The following is a 22126-nucleotide window of genomic DNA, read 5'->3' as shown; positions in this document are numbered from 1 at the left end:
ACTGGAAAAGTGCTGCTATATTGCCCTTCCATAGAACAGGTGTCAGTTCCAAGTAATAAGTAGCCACAGACTAATATCATTAAATTAAGTCTAATCTAGAGGACCCACTCTGTGACAGCAAGATCCTAGGGGTTTACTTAATACAGACTTAAAAATGTAGTCTTGCTTAACTTTTTCTTTAAAAAATCTACCACAACAATGGAAACAAACAGAACGTATGGTTTGTGACTTAAAGAGGTGCAGAAGACTTGATGAAATTATAGAATTATCTCACACAGCAGGCTTTCAAGGTAATGTGTGTGCTTGAATTGTTTAATAGAGAGGAAACAGAGGACCAGTATAATACTCCAATTGGGATGTCCTATTTAGTAGAGTACAACAGGGATCTGTTACACTACTAATTTACATCAATTATCTGGGTTCTGGTATATAAAAAACAGTCTGTTTCACAAGCTGGCTTAGGCTGGGCACACATCTGACACATGACTTAAAAGTAGACAAGTATAGAAAAGGGTGTTTTTGTTGACATCCTTTTCATCTCCAGGCAATGTGTAGATAAATTGAAGAGGCAAACAAAACAGGACAGGATATGTTAAACATGTTTACATTATTAGCAACTCCTTTTGAATACTGTGTACCATAGCAGTTGCCAAGTTACATAAAAGATCATAAGATACCAGATGCATTACTGCAGTAAAGGGTTTATTCTTTTACAAAATTATTGATATGTTCAACCATTCAGAACCTTGATGTTGTTAATGAGTACTTGTCTGCATTCTCTGAGTGCTCTGCCCTCAATCTTGCATGCTGTGATTGAATGTCTCCCTCATGAGAGCAGTCTCAATTCTATGGCTCAACGGAAAATTAACTTTGGTGAAGTGCTATCAAAGCTATGTTTGAATTCCTGCTTAAAGATTTGTGTTGCCTTTTATCCCCTTCTCTAGCTTATTCTCCACCTCCAGCATTGTTTTATCTCCTACAGTTTGTTCTACATGTTCCTGTTTTTGTTTGTTCATATTTTGGATCTGTGGTTTCCTCCCCCATCCAAAGCCCTCTCCTGTCTTCTTGTTCGCCAGTTCCTATGTTTGTTCCTGGTTTCCACTGGGGGATTCGTGTTGACCACGCAGGGTGCACTTCTCCTATCTGGAGTTGGGCCAAGAAGAAGTGACCAGGGGATTTGGTGAAGTCCCAGCCCAGTGTGATGGTGTTGGCCAACATCTTCTTCATGTTGCCTGATGAGCAGCGATGAAGAGAACAGTCAGAAGCAGCAGGGGGAGCAGGCAAAGTCTCCACACCAGTGAGAGTGTCGGGGATGAACCAAACCAAATGGCAGTGCCTTTGAAGGGAGGGCGGAGAAGACCAAAGCTTGTTGAAACTGGAGGAGTCTCACTCTTTGAGAGAGCTGACACAACATGTACTGTACATAGGACAAAGCAGAGTGAGCCACTTACCAAACTGGGAAAACGCACAGTACATGTGTTTGCTATGGTTGCAAATGAGACCCTGAACTACATCAAGGTAAAGGCAGCTGTCTTGAGCAAATGAGATTGGTGCGACCACTTGCCATTTGTGGCTCAGAGTTTTGACTATGCAGCTGGAAGAGCTTCTATCAGAAGTGGGTGCATCCCAAAAAAGCACAAAGGAGGAAATTAGGGAGCTTGGAATTGGGGACATTGTCCCTCTATGGTGCTCGAAGCAGCTGAGCTGGAAGATAACATTGTGACCAAAGACCTACACTCAACCCTGAGGGACAAAGTCACTGAGATTCAGCAACTCGGTGAGGTTTTTTTCCAATAAAGGTGGTGGGTTTGAGACAGCCAAACCCAATTACAGAGCTTGGCATGACAGTGAGGGGTCTCATCCTATATCACAACTGTGATCATGAAGGACAACAGTTTAGAAAAGCAAAGACACCTTTCACTGTCTTCTGTGTGTTGCTTCCAAATGCCCCAGGGAAAAAAGACACTTTGGGAGGCCAATATACACTTCCAAAGAGGAGAATGTTACGGTAGATTTGTTTTTATTAGAGTTTAGTTAAACATATACTTAGAGATGTACTGTAAACAAATGTTATGACATGTTAAGTTCTGTGGAATGCTATTAAGACTACAGTATAACATCTTTGTGTTAAGCAAGACACATTATTTAATCTGTTTTTTTTTTCAGGTAGATTGTATGTTTTGTTCCTTTTTCATTGGAAGCATTAATAAATCTGCAAAGCACTGTAAACTAGGAAAGACTAAAAATGCATTGGGAGCCAAAATCATTTGTTGTTGCCTTTTTAAAGTCCCTCAGTATATATTTATATACAAACAAATGAATTAAAACTACTGTATGCTAATCCAAGACAAAGGTAGCAATAATGGAACATTCATTTTAAGAAAACCAAGCCTTGATCCAAAATTAAACATGCAGTATGCATATCCTGGATTATTGTTGAAATCTTTGTTGATCAAGGGCAAGCACACAGTATGCAAATTGTTTTATAACACTGGCTGTCATCCATGATCCAGGGGTAATATTCAACCTTTAAAGTGGAAACTGTCTTTCAGAATGTAAAATAACAATGGTAAATATGCTTAAACCAAATTAATCTTCGCCAATAAAACCAGCTGGCTTTACTGTTGGCGAGAAATACAAGCAACCAAAATCAAATAAATACAGCAATGCTACACTGCTCCCAGAAACGTTCCTTAAGAAGCATCTTAAATAAATACCGTGTGATCGTCCTGTGTAACTCGAAAGGCAGAAAACCTTCTTTTCGATTTTTCATAAAATATAATTATGTAATAAATATTATATGACGACATACAGTTCGAGAACTGGTTATGAAATCGAGGTTATGAAAACGGTAGCTGACAGAATCAAACAGAGACTGGCCTGGTGATTGGAAGAAAGATATGGATAGCTGCCGTGTGTCCCTGTGAATAGCAGGGACCGCAGCCGCCAGGCTGATGGGAGATTTCCCTTCGGCTCAAGTGGCTGGGTCCCTGGTGAGTGACACTGGAGTCCTGGGTTCGAGTCCCTGACGGTGGGGGGCCGACCTGAGGTGGCAGAGGTAAGGGCATATACCCATGTGAACCCTGGAGTGTTGCAATATGCTTAGCAGTCAGCAAATTGTCTTCTTATAAACCTTAGCTTTTTGACTGATGCACAATTACAATGTAAAAATTACTGCTCAATAGGTGTTCATGAGACCCACCTCCATTCTGTATGACTATAGGAAGCAGAACAGCATGGAGACAAACTCAAAGTAGTCTCCAATTATCCAGCCTGTAAGGACTGCGGTTAAAGTTTGTTTTATTTCTGAAACCCTTTTTTTAATGTCCTGTTTTCATTCAGGTAAGGGTCAACTACATGTGCAATACTGCTGTCAGCAGGAAACATCCTTTTCTGTGCTCAACAGCTTTTTAAAAACAGCACTCATGATGTTCAAACCAAATATTTTACACAGAAGACTGACTTTTCACAGCTTTGCTTTGTGAAACTTTATTTTTGGAGGATTTTTTTGTATATGGCACCATTAGACAGGCAATACACTGGGATAGGGGGGTGCTCTTCACGAGTCAATAGCTTTTTCACCACAAAACTCACAACGCTGTAACCAAGCGTATTTCACACTAGGCAGGCCCTCTGACTTTTTACAACCTTGCTTTGATTTGTGAAACTTGAAAACTACTTTGAGTTTGTCTCTTTGGTGTTCTGCTTCCTATAGTCATAGAGTATGCAGGTGGGTCTCCCGAACACCTACTGACCAGTATTTCTTGCATTGTGAACTTATGTACAAAGCGGTCCAGCAATGTTCCAGATAGTACGTAACTGCGCATCAATCAAAAAGCTAAGGTTTCTGAAGAGACAATTAGTTGACTGCTAACTTAATGCAAAGGTCTTTGCGTTTGGTTTGAAGACTTTATGTGTTTCCTTTGCAACGATATTGGCAACAGAATATTTGTGTGTGGACAAAAAAAAGGCGTAAAAACGACAAACGGACGGCTGTAAAACATCCACAGTACACTTTATGCACACTGCAAGTGTTTTCATACCTCTAGGTGGTTTCGTGAAAACGCTATTGAAGTTCCAAAACGAATATCGAACTTCGAGCTAACTTTATTGCGGTGTTCAACCAAGGTATAGACGAAGACGATACCCAACACACAAGAGAACGAGATAGGTCGGAGAATAAGAAGTGGGAGGGACAAGGATGATAGAGGGGGGAAAAGAAAAGTTAAATCTCCTGTGTTGGAACAGACTTTATATTATAATAAATACGCTACTGAAAAAGAGAGACTAAAAGGAGGCAGAGAGCATTGGACGAGTACTGAAACCAACTAACACAAACACAGGGGTGCAGGGAGAGACTGTGAGAAGGTCAAATTAAGAGAAAGTCGAGGAGACACACCTGTAGACAAGTTCTTCCACAGAAGGTGGAGCACCGCGGGATGCGCTAGCATTAATCCTCAGTCTGACCTCACCCAGCATCGGCAAACCCGATCGGCACGGCGCGCTGCAGAATGAGGTGAGATCCGTCTAAGGAGAAGAAGCGGATTTTTTTAGAAAGATTCCCTCCGTCCCACCTGTAAAGCCGCCTAAACCCCGCTCTGCTCTGCTGCCCCCGTTATTTATATGTTATTCCTTATTAATCGTTTCAGCACTCCACATTCGTATTGTGAACGAAACCCATTTCTGTAGCGTGTCGTAACATGCTCAGAAACGAATTTTAACTTAATGTATATATAAAATGTGTTTTTTAATTCCTAAATGCGATTTTAGCTTCACCTTTTTATTAATTAAAAAACACAGCAAGTCTGGGCGAATGTTTAAATATCTCTACCACGTTTTAGCGGAAAGACTCGTTCAGTTCGAAATAATCTGGGTGTTCGACACTTACCATGTTTTTTTAGGACATCCATGAGAAAGGAGACACGAATATTATAGTATACATATACACTTTTCTATCCTGCTATCAGTATTTCAATATATAATATTAGAAAAGATTCGACTATCGTATTAAATCAGAGTTATCGCATCAGTTTTGATTCTCCTGTACGGTTGTGCGCTGAAACAAAATTACACACCGCCAAGTATACTGTATGCATTAAGTGAGATCCTTGTTTTTAAAAACGCTACAACAACACCTCTTAGTAGTTCAAGTAGGTAGCTCCGTCAGCGCGCGTAGGCTGCAAGGAAGTAAATGTTTATTCCCTGCTGAAAAGAGACGAAATGAAACACCAGAAAAGGGCTCCCCAGTTAAAACGTTGTGATTCCTTTCTTCTCTTTTCAGCGTAGAATCAACCCGTTACCCGTTCCTTTGCAAGATTACCTCTTGCCGTCGACATTTGTTGTATTTTGACGATTAACTGTAACTTGGCCGAACGTTGCTGAAAGTGCAGGTTAGATGTGGAAGGTTTCTTGCTTCTACAGTACTTCAATTTATTGAATAAGTATTTCATATACAGCCAGAATCCGAATTCGAACTTTCTGTCTTGCATTACCAAGCCCTGCCAATTAGGGGTTTACTGTATCTTCGATTGCTCGATGTTCGTGCAACGGAATGTTCAATTCGTATCTTGCAATTAATCTTCGATTGCTCGATGTTCGTGCAACGGAATGTTCAATTCGTATCTTGCAATTAATCTTCGATTGCTCGATGTGCGTGCAATTGAATGTTCAATTCAGTGTCGACGGTATCATACCTGGCCCGAGGTTTCATAAGTCTCAGAAAAGGGATCCTGGGGCAGTATGAGACATAAAGCTGTTTTATAAAACGAATGCAATTGTACACATCAAATGCAATTAAAGGAAAATGAAATGAAGTGCAACATGTATACATAAACCCAGTTTTACTCATTATTGAGATACTTATTGCTGCTTGATGCAAAATAATTTTATAGAACTGTGTGTTACTCAAAGCCAATGTCAAGGTCAAGTTTTGAATTAGTCAGCCCTCTGGACAAATACAGAAAGAAACAGTACTGTACATAAGGGTGTGAAACTCTCACTGTCCTAACTTCTCACGCAGGTGAATCTAAATCCTGGTGAGATTAGAGCAGGACTGGAAGGCTCTGATCCTGCAGGACTTGGTATATTCTGTGTTTTGTTCCACCTTAGCTTTTGGTAACAGTGGGTTTAACTCACTGCTTGATTGTATAATTGTAATATTTCTCCAAAGAGGTTTGCAGAGGTCTGATAGAGCCACAGCCCACTAAAGCTCGGCGGGGCTGAGCCTGGCCAATACCTTGATGGGAGACCTCCTGGGAAAGGTTGGTGCTGGAAGAGGTGTTAGTGGGAACAGTATGGAGTGATCATGAAACATCCCAGTGTGTTTCTCTGAAAGAGTAGGGGTGTTACCCACCCTGTGTCCTGGCCAAATTTCCACCCGGCCTTTACCAATTGTGGTAAATCGTGTGATGAGTGTCCTGGTGCACATTGGGAGCTGTCGCATCATCCAGGTGGGGGCTCCACATTGGTGCTGGCGTATTATCATTACCAATGCTTTGAGTGGGAAAGATTTTTTGAGCCTTAAGTGTAAGGATAACTTTTTTATATTTATTTACACAGGTGCTATACAATTCTCTAATTTCTTGTAAATAGCCACACCAGGGACGATTGCCTTAGTTATTGGAAAACTGGAAAAGCTTTTGAAATTTATAGTAGTGGTGATTGGGAAGTCCTAATATGTTTTCTTGTAGAGTCTGAAAAGGCTGGAAAATATACCATCTGGTCATTGCTTCAGGGCCATCTGGAGTTTTTATGCCTGCTGACCCTTGGGACAACCCTGGTTGAGAATAGGGCTACGTCACACCCATATTCTCCACCCTCCAGCACTTGACAGACCCCTGTCGCGCATATTTATTTCACGTTTGCTGTCCCACGAGAAGTCAATCCGTCCATCCAATTTCCAACCGCTTCTTCCAATTTGGGCTCATGGGGGAGCTGGATCCTATCCCAGCAAGCAGCAGGCACATGGTAAGGTACATGCTGGACAAGATACCTGTCATCACAGGGCACACACAGATGCTCACACCAGGGCCACTTTTCCCAGAAGCCAATTAACTTACCAGTACGGGTAAGTTATTAGGCTATGGGGGGAAACCAGCGCACTCAGAGGAAATGCATGCAAACATGGGGAGATCATACAAACTCCACACAGATAGTACCCCAGGTCCAGAATTGAACCCAGGGCCCCAGTGCTGCCCTCTGTGAGAAGTACCTCTTATTAATAGAACTTTGCTCTGTGCCATAGGAGGATGAGCCAGTGTGCACGCTATTGCTCTTGTGTCTCCAGGTGGGGTGCCTATGGTGCAGTGAGGTGTGTAATTCTCTCTTCACTTTACAGGATACACTGCCTGACGATGAGGCAACTTGGGCATCAGGGCAAAGTGGTGATATTCATCTTCGCCATCTGGTTTGCCAAACAGCTCAGAGACCTCATTTTCAGTAAGAGGTGATGTCCTCGCCTACAGTTCATATTGTCCCTTGACTGAGAATGTGTGCCAGTTTAATCAGAAAACCTTGACACGCAAACAGCATTAAGAGCCCTATTTCCAAAGGTTTGCAGCTGTGTGGACAAATGCAAAGAAAGTCTAAGATCTAGTCACCAAAGCTGCATCCTCTGTGGTGTTTGCTCCAGTCAATTTGTTCCCCAGTTTGTGAAGATTGTGCAAGTGTCACAGTTTTTGAAGAAAGGTTGATGACCATCTCCCTTAAAAGTGTAACAGGCTTTTATTCCCATGAGCCACATCGATATTGTTGATATAATAATAGTGACCCTAGGAGTCACTTTATTGTGGTATTCAGGAATATGACGTGAGTGTGAGACTGGCACATCAGAGAGGGTTTTCTTAATGAGTTCCGACCAGACTCACCAGGCACATATGAAACTGCATGCTTGCCTGAGTCACTTCTAATGTAACAATTGTAGTCTTGGTCATTAAACCACTCACTGCCTCAGTGTGACACAAGGAACTTTGACACATACAACTCACACTGTAGTGTCTTTGTTTGCATACAGTACATGCTACGGCGTAAAGACATTTCAGGGATTGTGACTTTGATTCTGTGTAACATTCCAGCTCTGAAAAACCCTGCTTTAAATTTATCTTCCTCACCCTTTGTCCTCTCTTGCAGTTGGGAACCCATCAGCGCCCCCTGCAGGCCGCACACCCACGTCATGTTCCTGAAGACCCACAAGACGGCCAGCAGCACGGTGCTCAACATCCTGTGCCGCTTCGGCGAGGAGAGGGGGCTGCGCTTCGCCCTGCCCCTGGGGTACCAGTTCGGCTACCCGTTGCCTTTCAAAGCAAAAATGGTGAAGGGCAACAACGAGTCCAACAGGACACAAGAGTTCAGCATCATGGGACATCACATGCGCTTCAACAAGTCAGAGGTACACAGAGATCTCCAGGCCTTCTTTCAGGGATGATCAGGGTGCTTCAATCTCGCCTCTCCTCACTGCTCTGTGCTGCTACCGCACCTTCTCTCTCCACCCTTCCTGCAAGAGGCCATGCAATGTGTGCATTCCAAAGGATTTTCACTCATTACCTCACTTTAGATTACCCTCGGCGTTCAGAGAAAAGTGACTGGTCCCTCCCCCATTTCTCCAGGCATTACACCTTGAACGATGGACCAATTTCCTGTTGCTCTATCCATGTGGTGGAATCAATGAAGACAGTGTTCACCATTTGATGGCTTTCTATGAAAGTCTAACTGGGTTTAGATCCCAGTCAACAGGCAAGACCTGTGCAAGAGTAAAGCATCAAGCTAACAACTGTGACACTTGTGTGACCCTCCCTGATTTGGCTGGAGAGTTAGGTGTGTAAGGAATCTACTTAAATAAGACTGCTGTTGTGATGTTAGTGAAATAGAAAACAAAAGACATTTGCTTCCTAAGCAAGTTTTGCCCTCTTAATCGGCGTGACTTTTCTCTGATAGGGAGTACCTCTCTAACAGACCCTTTTTGAGTCATTTGAAAGCTGTGTTAAAATAGATTTTTTACACAGTAGAGTAGTTGACATTCTTCTTCAAAGTTCAGAGCTTTCCCCTGGACAAGACCCCTACACCTGTTTACTCTGTAGTAGGGTAGGGTGCCTGTTGCCAAGGCCATGTTACTGGAGCAGTAAGGGCAGCTTCCCTCCTTCCCTCCTGTTGTGCAGAAGTCGTCCTGTACAATTCCACTGCCTTCACAATGCAGTAACACATCCATTGTGCAGCTCCTGTCTCATTGTAGGTAACTTGATATTATGTGTTCAGGCTAAAGTGCTTCTGGAGGAGGGAAAGGAGAAGCAGGCCCTATATAAGTGTCCACTACCATGTGTTCAAGGGTGGGAATCATGTGTGCTGATGGACATGAAATTATTTGTCAAAAAAATAAAAGAACGGGACCGATCGGTTTCAAATAAACTAAAATCATTCCCAACAGGATTCATTGTACCTGCCATCCCACCACTGTGTCACAGATGCATCTCATCTCTCTCTCCCTCTCCACGCCTGTGCCCACAGGTCGAGAAGGTGATGCCCCCCGACACCTTCTACTTCTCCATCCTGCGGGACCCTGCCCTCCTGGCCGAGTCCTCCTACACCTACTACAAGGCAGTAGCTCCAGCCTTCAAGCAAGTTCAGAACCTGTCAGAGTTTATCGACGACCCCTGGCGCCACTATGACCCGCGGCTGCGGAACAACCACTACGCCCGAAACTCGCTGTGGTTCGATTTCGGCCTGCCGCATGACGCCAACTTCACCGCTGAGCTGGCGCGGGCCGGGGAGGCGGAGGTGCGCCGCAGCTTCCAGCTGGTGCTGCTGGCCGAGCACTTCGACCAGTCCATGGTGCTGCTGCAGCACGCCCTCTGCTGGCCGCTGGACGCCGTTGTCTCCTTCCGCCTGAACGCCCGGCAGCAGAGGGCGGGCTCGAGTGCCCAGCCGGTGCTGTCCGAGGAGCAGAGGCAGAAGCTCCGCGAGTGGAACGCCCTGGACTGGCACCTCTACCGCGCCTTCAACCAGACCTTCTGGGCCCAGGTGGAGCGTTTCGGCAGGGAGCGCATGGACCGCGAAGTGGGGGCGCTGAGGTCCCGGCGGGAGGAGCTGGCCCAGCTCTGCCTGCAGGACAACGGAAAGATGATACAGGCCAGACATATTAAAGATCAAGCCATCCAGCCCTTCCAAAGTGGACTGGACCCAATCCTTGGCTATAACCTCAGTCCTGGGCTGGACAACGCCACCCGGGACATCTGCCTGAAGATGGTGCGGCCTGAGCTCCAGTACAAAGATATGCTGTATGCCGAGCAGTATGGGTCCCGGAAGCAGCAATATCAGAGAAGTAGCAGCACCCAGCCCTCCCCCAAGCACACAAAGAGGATAAAGGAGACCAGATCACTGGGCAGAAGATGAACCAGACTAAGCAGGAAGATCAAGAGGAAAGCCCATCTGAGTCCATCGCTGTCCTCCCTCCAGTGTGTGACTCAGGATAGTTCAGGACATAGTGACAGTATTGGCTGGTCAGCTCTGACTGTTCTCATTCCCTCTACCCCATGTTAAGGAGATGCAAGACCAGTGAAAAATATTCAAGTAATCACAACAAGAATGCAAACGGACTATAGAGATCACAGTGTTCCATTTGCACTTTCATTAGTGTTATGGATCCTCCTGAAGATTACAAGTCATTGTCCAAGGATCGTGGGTGGAAGAGAAACTAGGATTATTTTCAGCACAGAGGGTGCCACCTGGAGTTTCTTTGTCACCAAGCTTTGATGTCCACAAAAGTACCTTGCATGTTCTGACCAAGAGGGTGATGGATTGTGGGTCTTCAGTTTCTTACACCAAGTAGTAGATTTTGCTTTTAAATAATAAAAGCTGGGTGGTGAGGTGTGATGCAACCAGCATGTTCATGAGTTCTTTCTTAGGCTCATGTTCTGAAGATTCTTGTGGCGAACTCTGGTTTGTCCACTTCAATTTTGGTCTTTGCTTCACAGACAAGCTCCACTCCCCTGAGCTTGATAGTTTTTCTGTGGGGGCTGGGCAGGACTTGGGGGTATATGGGATCTCATTTTTGGAGTTCTGGGGATTCCCCTTGCATTCAGCTTTTCTGGCTTTTCTACCTTGTGTCATTTTGGGGGGTTTGTGGGATATTTTTCAGGAGGAAGGACAGGAGGCATCAAATCTGTGATTTATTGAGTTAAGTGGACTGTGTTACTCAGGGGCAGCACTGGTAAGAAAAAATCACCACAAAAATATAGTCTTAACATAAATCCTATATTTTCCACAGATTTTAGGAATCCTTGTTTTTTCCCATATTTAAAATTATTTTGATAACATGGGCATATACTTGCCGATATAGTATATATATATAAAATATTTAACAAATAATTAATCCATTTAAGTCTGAAGACACCTGAAAAAGACTCTCCAGCCGAAACTTTGTATTTCTTTTCTTCTCTTTTCAGCATGGAATAAACCTTTACTTGTTCCTTTGGTCTAGATAGTGCTTGTTTCCCCTAAGGACGTCTCAGGCAAAAGGTGGCCAATGAAGAGGCCTACGCTTTGTTCAAATTTAGACAGGACACTGTGGTTAACACCCAACTCCTTTTACAAACATCGACCTGGGAACCTTAACGGACCAATAATCAGGACCTCAGTTTAACATTTTAACCATAGGAGAGTACCTATATACACTATACTGGGGCATTGGTTTATACATTCTTGTCTGGTCCACAAATATACTCTAGTACACCACTGCCAAGATTCTGAATACTGATAAAATCTGCTACTGTCCCAGCTGTTACTGGAGAGGATCTATAAATTAACAGTTTTAAAAAAGAGTTAAAGGCTTTTAATGATTCACCTTAAAATTTCAAAGCAGTGATTTAGGGAATTGATTTTTAATTCAGAGGTTTAATTTCACAAAACACCACGGTCATCCGACGAAGATGGGATTCGAACCCACGCGTGCAGAGCACAATGGATTAGCAGTCCATCGCCTTAACCACTCGGCCACCTCGTCTGCCGATGCCGCTTCCTGCACGTTTTCATCCAGGTAGTCTTTACACCTGTCAGAATTCAGTGCACGGCTACAGACACAGGGGCTGTGTTTGAATGCACCCGTCTATTGTCAGAGAGCCGCTTAACCGCTTTTCCAGGGGTGAACCAAGAGTCTTTGGTTTATGAAGTCTCCTTTCGACCAGTAAAAACAGGTGGGTGAGTGAATGAGGCCCATATATGCCGGTGATCAAGTCTCGGTGTTACAGAATGTATTGTGTTTTATATTCTTACGTATTGAGCTCCTTTGGCGAGTTATTCGTTTCCTACGGGTCATTTTAACGACCCTGCGTTCAAAAAAACGATAGGAAACGCTCAATTTGGTCTGTCGGTTATTTCTTTGTTCATTCTGGGCACTTGGTAATAACAGTTTATCCTTCGTCAGAAAAAAAACCAAAAGTGTTCATTTTCTCAACAAAAACAATTTATCGAAAACATATGTATTGTTTTTTTTAATTATAAGTCGTGATAACAAAGAAATTACTATTCTTTATACTGCTACAATCCATGTCCTTCCCTAACTTGCGGAGCTGTGGTGAAAACGTTACATTGACTATTAAAACAGACGCTGGAGAGTTTGTACGGTCCTATACATGTACAACGTTATGTTAATAATTCAATGGAGCTTTTCTAGACACTCCACTCAAAGCGCTTTACAGGTAATGGGGACTCCCCTCCACCACCACCAATGTGCAGCATCCACCTGGATGATGCGACGGCAGCCATAGTGCGCCAGAACACTCACCACACATCAGCTATTAGTGGGGAGGAGAGCAGAGTAATGAAGCCAATTCATAGATGGGGATTATTAGGAGGCCATGATTGGCAAAGGCCAATGGGAACTTTGGCCAGGACGCCGGGGTTACCCCCCTACTCTTTTCGAGAAACGCCCTGGGATTTTTAATGACCACAGAGAATCAGGACCTCGGTTTTACATCTCATCCGAAGTACGGCAACGATGTTCTTCCCTTTACTATTTCCCAGTGCTGGATTCTGTCGTCAGTGGAACGTTCTTCAGTGTCTCTAGAATACAGTTTTGCAAGGTTCGGGCTTGTTTAAAACCAAATTTAAATGTATACCACATTGCAAACGGTGTACACATTGACGTACAGTAGGCGGCTCCGTGCCGAAGAGTCATTTCTCTCTTTTCTCACTAGACGTCGCTGTCCGGTTAAACAAAGAGCGGTTTCCTCCAAATTCCGCTGCCGTGCGGAGTTTTCTTGGCCTCGCACCGTTCAACTCTTCGAGACCTGGCTAGGAAGGGGGGGAGAGAAAAATTAGCCGAACTAAAACGTACCTGGACCCGTTTAGCCCTGTAACGAAACTTGTAAGTGCCGCTCGTTTCAACGGATAAGGGCCTAAAAAAGCCGACGAGGAGTATAAATCAAGTAGAATAAAACCTACATTTCCTATTGTCCCGGCCACATCTCCCTCGCAGTAATAACTCTTCGTAAAAAAAAAAGTATTTTCCAAAATCAGTGCAATATTGTCTTTAAACTCGTTTCCAGTCATCTGCGATTCTGTTCACTGAGCTTGAAATGGCCGCTGGTAGAGACGATAGATAAGACTTGATTGATCCCGAAGGGAAAATGAGGTGTTACAGCAGCCCAGCCCGAGACAAGTAAAGCAATACGAAATAAATATATAGAGTTAGGTGTGTGCAAAATATGCTCATAGTCACTGTAAAACAATAAAATATGTGCAAAATGTGCACAGGTATATACAGATTGAAAGTACCACAGTATAAACAGTATATTAATGCAGTGTCCAAGAAGTGCAACATGCTGTCCATACTGTAGATGAGCTGATGAAGGGCTAGCAGTCCTAGCCTAGGCCAGTGGTATACACCCTGACAGCCGCTGGGAGGAAGGACCTGCAGAAACATTCCCTTGAACAGGGTAGCAGGAGCAGTCTGTTGCTAAAAGTGCTCATCTGTTACTGACTCCCGTTAAAATGCTGAAGAGCACAATCAGATCCCCTCTCAGAAATCATGTACTGAGTCTGAAGAGTGTGAGTTCCTTCAGGCTGTTCTCATATAGCACATTTCCTTAGCCCTGGTAGGCGTCTTGTGCTCTTCTATGGATTTTTTCCAATATTCCCTCATCCCTTTGTTAAAGTCTGAACTGCAGCAGTGCTCCAGATGTGGACTGACCACTGCCATGCCGTTTCCAAGTACTGTAACTGTCCAGTAACTGAAGCAACATCTCCAGACTCTCCAGCCAAGCTTTGTGTTTGCCTTCTTCCTTGTCTGTGTGTTTTCCCCCCTGACTCCACACACCCCTGGACTGTTTTCCCTCTGCAGGCGTTCCGATTCTCGTACAATTATGGTCACCAATGTTTCTTACTGATGTTCACAATTGGCAGCACTGAGTTCTATTCAGTTTTCCTGAGTTTTAGCCATATCTATGTTCTCACCTTGTCCTGCACAGCTTGGAATCAATCTACATGGTACCAGTTCCCACAGTTCTGAGCTTAGCACTAGACCTGAGCTGCTGGTAAGAACCTTGTTTAATGTTTCTGAAGGTTCACATACACAATGTCATAAGCACAAGTGTTCATATGTATTGTGGCTCCAACAAAAACACTAAAAGACCCATTTAGGTAGCTTTCCTTCTGAGCCATCCATGTGGACTGTGCCTAGTCTGGTCTGTTCAAAATATTTCACTCTAGTATTTTAGATGATCCACATTAAATTGACTGGCTTATAATAATAACTTGGTTCAGCTATAAAAATAACTTGGTTTTCCCAGATTTATACATCTGTATTATATTACCAATCTTCCAATCATTTGGAAATTCTCCAGGTTTTATTGCCTGATAAAATACACCTGTAAGTGCTCTATAAATCACTACACTGATGTTTTTAGGAAATCTTGGGTATAAATATATCATCGGGACTTGATAGCCTAGTGTTTTTATCTAATACATAAGTTTCTGCTATTTCAAAGATATCCACGTCTACATGCACATGGCTGATGTGTGACCTCTTCGTGAGTAAAGATATCAGTGAAGTAGTTATTGAATATAATGTCATTTGAATGTAATCTCATGAGCGCCCTCAATAAGCCTTTCATGCACTCTTCTCATAAGTCCACTGTCTAGCCTATCAAAGCAGAGTGAAGTTGCCATGGAGAAGAAAATATTCGTTAGCAAAAATAGTTAAGTTTTACTAACACCTGAATATTTGAAAACTCATTATATTGTATGTAAAATAAACAATTTCATTAAGCTGCTTTAGATTTAAGTATTCTAGGTACAAATTGTTGACATAAGGCTATTATTTTAACTGCCTATGTTATTTTAACTGATGAATATTTGTTTACCTATGGTGTATTTTGTACATGGAAAGATGGAACACTTAATTGTACCAAGCTTTGAATAAACAAATAGAGGTGTAGCCATGTTTGCCTTATGTAGACTGTGAGCTGTAGTCAATGAGTGATGTCATCCGAGGGTGTCCAAAGACACTTGTTCTAAGAGTGTCCCTCAAATGCTCTCGTACCTTGAGTTCTCACCTGCTCTACATCACAAAAGTGAAGACCTGGAGGAAGGGTTTAAGGCTTAGTGTGACTCCTGGGACGCAGTATGCACATAGACTGTATCACTTCAAAACAAGCCCCCTGCTATCACTAACTCTCTGCTTATAGGGGGAGTAGGGGGGGTGGAGCACTTTGACCCTCACGTTCACCTCTGAATAACTGGGTTCTCCAAGTACCTCCAGCAAGGGCTGGAGCTAGTAGGACATGGCTAACTGGAACTCTCATCTCCGTGGGCTGTGCACAGTATGTCCTGCAATCTCTCTGGCTGCTCTGAAGATTGCCCCCCTCCTCCTCTTGCTACTCTTGGCAAGAGTGCCCACAAGATCTCCACAGGATGCTGACTAGTCCCTTCTGTTCCCTCCCTCCTGTGGACCGGTCAACCGGCTGTTCCTCAGGTCCATGCGTCTGGGATTCAAAGCACACAACCCACTTCGTTCACAGACGTGGTCCCCTTGGATACCTGCATCCACACATTCTGCAAGCCAGCTACTGCAATGGCCCCATCAGGCTTGATGGATTTATCTGTTTCTCTAAACAAACTGATTATTATGGTTTAATGCTGTCAATTGACCAGGAGAGCCAATGTTTGTCCCTGTGCAGCACTATCCAGCAGATTCAATAGGTCTCTTTAAATCGTCATCTCCTTAAGAGAAAGGAGATGCTCCAACCAGTCCAATTAAGCAAATAATGAATTCAATTAGGGCTCAGGTGGAAGAAACGCTGGCGTTGAGCTCCCTTGTTTTGGCCTTTAGCTGCAGATTTCTATCATTCTTATCTAGATGGAGTTGCAAGAAGCAAAATGATCAGCTTTTAAAATGTTGCTTTTAGAAGGACAGACCAGATACAAGATCATTGCAAATGGCAACTGAAGTAATGTTGCTGAATCTAATCGCACCACCAATCAGTTTACCTCCTAAGCATCTTGAGGCTTTCCGTAATCATAGTCCCAAAATGAAATGTCCAATTACTGTTTGAAGGCTAAGAACAACTCAGAAATGAGAGAGAAGCTCTCCTTCACAGTGTAGAGAGCACAACTGGAGCTTGTTTTCTGTTGACAATGAACTCGCTAGAGCACACGGGACACAGACATTTGAGAATAAAACACCCTGATTTTGATATGCTCCACCCACAAAATATTTTACAATTAGAATTATGGCAAAACTAAGGGGACCATACATCTGTTTTTTTTTTCCTTGCACATGTTCTCCTTTGTGGTCCTTAACTCTCCCTCTGGGAGGAATTTTCAAATATCTTAAACACATCTGGGATTTTTCTCTTGTTCTCTTTCCCCCGAGATTTTTGATGCAAGAGGCTCTTGGGATGAAGTGCTGACTCCCCTCTTTTTTAAATGTTCAGATACGGCAAACCAAGACATTTCTGAGCTTGTGTAGCTGTATCACCTGTAGTAGGCGTAACAGTAGCTGTACTAGTTCTAGTAGTAGTAATAGGAACTCCAGTAGTAGAAACTGTAGTAGGAGTAATAGTAACTGCAATAATAGCCGTAGGAGTAGCAGTAATAATAGAAGCAGCAATAAGAGGAGTATTAGCAGCAGTGGTAGGATTATGAGTAGTCTTTCTAGCTGCAGTAGTAGGAGTAGCAGCAGAAGCAGTAGTAGTAGGAGCAGCAGTAGTATTGGCAGTAACAATACTAGTAGGAGGGGTAGGAGTAGCAGTGACAGTATTAGGTGTTGCAGTAACAAAAGTTATAGGAGTAGCCGTAACAGCAGAAGCAGTAGAAAGCCAGAGGCCGGACTGTTCATCCCCTCGTGGTGTGGAGCGCTTCTTCTCCGCCCCCACCGCCCGCTCCTAATCCGCTGTCCCGGCCTCCCGGGTGAGCGCTAAACCGCTCAGCGCTGGGGGTCGAGCGGCCGCCCGCCAGCGCTCCCTGCAGCCGAATAAACACTCGCGCTGGAGTCTATGAATTACAACTGCGATTATACCAACCACGAGAAACATGTTCACGGACTTTTGTCGTTGAGAAGGAGAATTTGGGAGGGTTGTTATGTTATTTACGCTTATAGCGCACGTTTAGAAATGAGCGGATAATATACCAGTTCTACGGCAACTAGGCGAGTAAATCTTAATTCATTTACACGCAGGACGTCAGCCACGGAGGGAAAAGAACGCGACAAACACTTTCAGCCACACTTGTGAATGTACATTAACGATTTTATTCCAAAGCAGCCCACACGTCCTCTCCCTCGCTGTTGCCCACGCCGTCGACCTTGTATTCATTTATTTCGATCCGTCTATCGATCGTGCCCCATTAATTAATGAGGTCGCCGCGCTCGCACAGATGACTGTCGGAAGTCCAGAAGGGCATGTCTCTTGACCTCTGACCCGGGCAGAGCCGCGAGGAGTAAACGCTGGAGAGAGACTGCACTGTGACAGATACTCTGGGATTAGAGAAACCAGTCTTCCCTAAATTCAGAAATCTAATCCCAGAGTTCCCACCCCTGCCAGAATCACAACGGGTCCCAATCCTACTGGGAGAGGGAGGAGGGAACTCAGTGGAACTGGCAGCCCAGTATGTGATCTCCTGTCACAGCCTGAGGAACAGTGAGACTGTCTCCCAATAATGCTCAATATGTTTACAGTATATGTAAATATTTTATTAAATGTCTTTGTTGTAAATGTCTGTAATATGTCGGTAGATTTTATTTTACTTTTATTTTTTGTTTTGTTTCATGTGAATTTCATTATTTTTATTTGCTTTGGCAACACTGGTTGTACCCATCGGTCATGCGAATAAAGCACCTTGAATTGAAATTGAATGAACTGAGGCGGAAACAGCGCAGTCAGGGCTCAAGTGGTTGTGCGTGAGCTGTGCTGGTGTCTGGGTCAGGGCTCGTTAGGCATGTGATGCTTCCCCAGCCCCCTCCACTTTCTGTTGCCCCCAGGCCGTAGAGAGTCAAGCCCAGACAATCGCACACAGCTTTTCGCAGGCACACGCCCACTTCCTGACGCACATACCCAGAAGCAGGGTTACACACACATTACTGTACTCTGCAAAACACTCACCTCTCCCCGGGCACTACGCCACAGAAGTGCTTTTGTTCCTGCAGGAGGAATGTGGTGAGGTGTAGCAAGGGGACAACATAAATGCCGCACAAGCTTTAAGGCACAATCAGTACCAATGGGATTCAGAGTTGTGTGCAACTCCAATTCCCTTCCCCCTCACATTTTCTCACTGTCAGTTTGCATCTGATGTCATACTGACCCCTTTCTTCTCTTCCTAGCTTCAGTACCTGTCGATATTGGAGAACCTTTGCTATAATACTTGTTAGTTTTCAAGGTAATCCTGTTTTCTTCCACATTTTAATGTTACCAAGAACTCGATGGCTTGTGGTACTTACCTCTGGTACTGTACACACCCTTCATCCTATTGTGCTCTAACTACGTAAAGCACCAAGAGGTGGTAGTCACCATGAAAAAGTGGAATATAAATTAAATTCTTATAGCTTGCTAGTTGCATATGTAGTGGGAGCATTATCACAGAATAACTCCCAACACTCACAATGTCAGATGTAAATTGAGTCTTAATACAGTGAAAAAATTTTGCATGCACTTATAAAAAATCAGCACTTAAGTTTATGTCTGACGCTTAAGAAGAAAGCTGTCTCGTGACATAAAGGCACATATTTGAGAAACTGAAGATCAGTATCTGTCAGTTTCTTTTTCCTACTTTCCTACTTGTATTGCTTGACACAAGGACAAGATCTGTGGGTCTCCTCCCCATCCTGGCAGCTATTTCCTGTGAAAAACTATTAACCAGCCCTAAGGTTATATATTACCCAAGAAACAATTTCTCCCATGGTTCCTGAGGAATGTAAAGCAGTAGCAGACGGGGCCATTGTGCTGTATTATGGGTAAGAAAGTTGATGGAAGGGATCTCGCAAGAGGCATGTATCAGCTGCTGTTGGCTGAGTGGTCTCATATCTCCACAACCTGTAGCAGATCTAAGTATCAATTGATGTGTGGTGGCCAACTAAAGGAGTACTACCTGGTAGGGAAGTAAAGCTCTATTTTGCTGCTGTATTCCTATATGATTGTGTGCTCTTTGTAGTCTTTTGTAACACCTATTGGAACTGACTGAACATTGTAGCATTTTGTGATTCTATACCTTCATGTAGTTGTGTTTCTAATGCTCTGCATTTCCTTGCTGTGTCTTTCTCAAAGTCACCTTGCATAAAAGTTGGACATTCGTTTTGTGGTTCTGCTGTTTTGATTTCAGTGCCTGCGGTCATACACAGAAGGGGCCAGTGGTTTAATGAGATCATTGTATTTCTCCTGGCTCAAGATCAGCGATGGGGAAACCTTTCTGCAGGGGCAGAACAGCCATGAAGTCACATGAGACGCACTGCTGATAGAATCTGATCCTTCCGATAAGAGTTCCACAGAATGTGCACTTCAATCAGACTAATTAGTTTCTGCCCCCGCCCAATCATTTCATTCTGCTCAGTAATAAGTGAAAGAGACTGCCTTTTTTTTTAAGCCAGATTTAATTTAGGTCTTATTCAGAGCCATTCAGGATGAGAACAGCTTGACTCAGATCCTTGCGATGTACTGTAGGTCTCAAGTTGATACCTCATGAATGTCAGCAAGAGACCTGAAATCAAAGCCCTCTCAGAGATACAAGGACGGAGGCGACAGTTACCTGAGACAGTTATGGGAAATTGCATGAATTAATCAGAGGGACAGAAGGCAGAGTTACAGGTTGACCCTGCGTTAGTGGAAAGGAAATAAGAGCGGACACTACAGGGGCACTGTTCCCCGGTTTCTGAGGTGTAATTTCAGCTTCCTCTCCCTCTCTTTCCTACAGATTGGGGTTCATCTTCTTCCAATCTTGTCCACCTGCTGTGTTTCACAATGCTGTGTGCACATGTAAGCCGCTTGGATATGACCAAAAGGAGTAGTAGTTGTAGTGGTACACCCACCGGCCAAAATAATAGACCCCCACTTGAACAATCTGAACCTGAACTTTCACCTCATCATATCAAAGGTCGATCCAATTCATGGCCACAGGACACACATGGACACAAACCAGGGCCAATTTTCCCAGAAGCCAATTCAGCTACCAGCATGAGCTGTGGGAGGAAACCAGAACACCCAGGGAGAACATGCAAGCTCCACACACACAGCACCCCAGGAATTGAACTCAGGGCCTCCCTGACATATGTACAGCCTAATCCCATCAGGATTCTACCAGCTTCTGGCCAGGTGCCTTCTATTGGAGGCAGTAATGAGGCAGTAACCTGCAGGGTATAACAGTTCCACCCATAAGACTGATGCACCAGCTCTGGTTTTCTTCCCCCAAGCCAGTGGACTCTGAATGTTCTGAATACAGTATTTGCGATGCAGGGTGGTTCTAATTCACTGTGCTGGCACTGTCGGCAGCAGGAGAGGGTGATTAGTGACACTGGTAAGATGGTTTAAATGGTGACTGCTGCATGTTTGGGTCATTCCCAGTTCTTCTTGGGATGACCAGGTTACTATATTAGTGTTTTACTATATTTACTATATAGGTTACTATAGTAATCAGGAATCTTCTACGGGACCACACCCACAAATACACTTATATAGTGCTTTCTGGACACTCCACTCAAAGCGCTTGACAGGTAATGGGGACTCCCCTCCACCACCACCAGTGTGCAGCCCCACCTGGATGATACAACAGCAGCCACAGTGCACCACTACACTCACCACACACCAGCTCTCAGTGGGGAAGAGAACCCAGTGATGAAGCCAGTTCAGAGATGGGGATTAGAGGCAATATTATTGATAAGGCAATATCAGGGCAACACCCCTACTCTTTCTGAGAAACAGCCTGGGATTTTTAATGACCACAGAAAGTCAGGAACTCATGTTTTAAGTCCCATGCAAAGGACAGCAGCTTTTTATAGTATAGTGTTCCCACCACTATTGTGAAGCATTAGGACCCACACAGACTACAGGGTGAGTGCCCCCTACTGGCCCCACTAACACCTCTTCCAGCAGCAACCTTAGTTTTTTCCCGGAGGTCTCTATCCAGGTACTGACCAGGCTCACACCTGCTGAACTTCAGTGAGCTGCGGGGTTATATAGCTGCTGCCCTACAAAGGCAAATTACCGCCGTTCTTCATAATCCGGTAGATATTCCACTCATCATTTGATTTTTTTTTTAGATTTTACAGTAACCACCTATGCGTTTACCTTCCGTTTATATCACAAACAGCAAGTACGGACTACCGTGAACACGTCAGTAAACTATTAATTGTGAAGCCGCCAAGTACAATATATTTGATATAATCTGCAGTTAGTGGACGCCGATCCACGTACTGCACATTATTTTCTGTGCCGTGGAGTTAAAACACTGTATTGGGCGCGGTTGCAGTTTCCAAACCTCGCAAAAGCGGTGGACTTGATGTGCTCCCGCGAGCCCATACTCTTTTTCCTGTCCGTCACGAGCGCAGGATGAATGGCACTTTTGTTCTTGAGAACTGTGGGGGACAGATGGGAAGAGAGAGAGCGCGGGTGGAAACGATGCAGCTCTAATCCCTATTAAAGTATTCGGGATTGTA

The 22126-nt window shown here is 44.0% G+C and overlaps 1 protein-coding gene, 1 long non-coding RNA gene and 1 other non-coding gene across 7 annotated transcripts; 1 reads left to right on the top strand and 2 right to left on the bottom strand.

The window, feature by feature from the left end:
• Nucleotides 1-685: 685 nt before the first annotated feature.
• On the bottom strand, nt 686-5099 carry LOC148672719 (uncharacterized). The gene is made up of 4 exons (XR_015935862.1): nt 4889-5099; nt 4400-4527; nt 1135-1336; nt 686-793 (listed from the first exon to the last, which is right to left on the bottom strand). It is a non-coding gene; the product is annotated as an uncharacterized LOC148672719 (long non-coding RNA).
• On the top strand, nt 1332-11458 carry LOC148672718 (galactose-3-O-sulfotransferase 2-like). 5 transcript variants are annotated; one of them, XM_088628561.1, is made up of 5 exons: nt 4385-4516; nt 6170-6260; nt 7337-7437; nt 8128-8386; nt 9499-11458. In XM_088628561.1, exons 2-5 carry the CDS (start codon nt 6240-6242, stop codon nt 10381-10383), a joined length of 1266 nt encoding a protein of 421 aa, XP_088484687.1. In that variant the 5' UTR covers nt 4385-4516; nt 6170-6239; the 3' UTR covers nt 10384-11458. The 5 variants fall into 5 exon arrangements, with proteins under 5 accessions (XP_088484691.1, XP_088484690.1, XP_088484688.1 ...); XM_088628563.1 differs by having other exon boundaries at nt 4481-4516; nt 7337-7444; XM_088628565.1 differs by lacking the exons at nt 4385-4516; nt 6170-6260 and adding an exon at nt 1332-1777 and having other exon boundaries at nt 7337-7444.
• A 452-nt stretch (nt 11459-11910) lies between these two features.
• trnas-gcu (transfer RNA serine (anticodon GCU)) lies at nt 11911-11992 on the bottom strand. Its single transcript has one exon. It is a non-coding gene; the product is annotated as a tRNA-Ser (tRNA).
• Between the last annotated feature and the right edge of the window lie 10134 nt (nt 11993-22126).

This window comes from Lepisosteus platostomus, chromosome 4 (assembly GCF_059453375.1).
Source record: "Lepisosteus platostomus isolate fLepPlt1 chromosome 4, fLepPlt1.hap1, whole genome shotgun sequence".
NCBI classification, from domain to species: domain Eukaryota; kingdom Metazoa; phylum Chordata; class Actinopteri; order Semionotiformes; family Lepisosteidae; genus Lepisosteus; species Lepisosteus platostomus.
The sequence above is the reverse complement of the archived record's forward strand: the minus strand, read 5'-3'. Positions and strand labels throughout refer to the sequence as shown.

Excerpts from the sequence above, each read along its gene's own strand:
- LOC148672718 (XM_088628561.1), top strand. The coding sequence starts at position 6,240 with ATGGGAGACCTCCTGGGAAAG. Across the intron at positions 6,261-7,336 it reads TGGGAGACCTCCTGGGAAAG|GATACACTGCCTGACGATGA; the intron begins GTTGGTGCTGGA and ends TTCACTTTACAG. Across the intron at positions 7,438-8,127 it reads GCTCAGAGACCTCATTTTCA|TTGGGAACCCATCAGCGCCC; the intron begins GTAAGAGGTGAT and ends CCTCTCTTGCAG.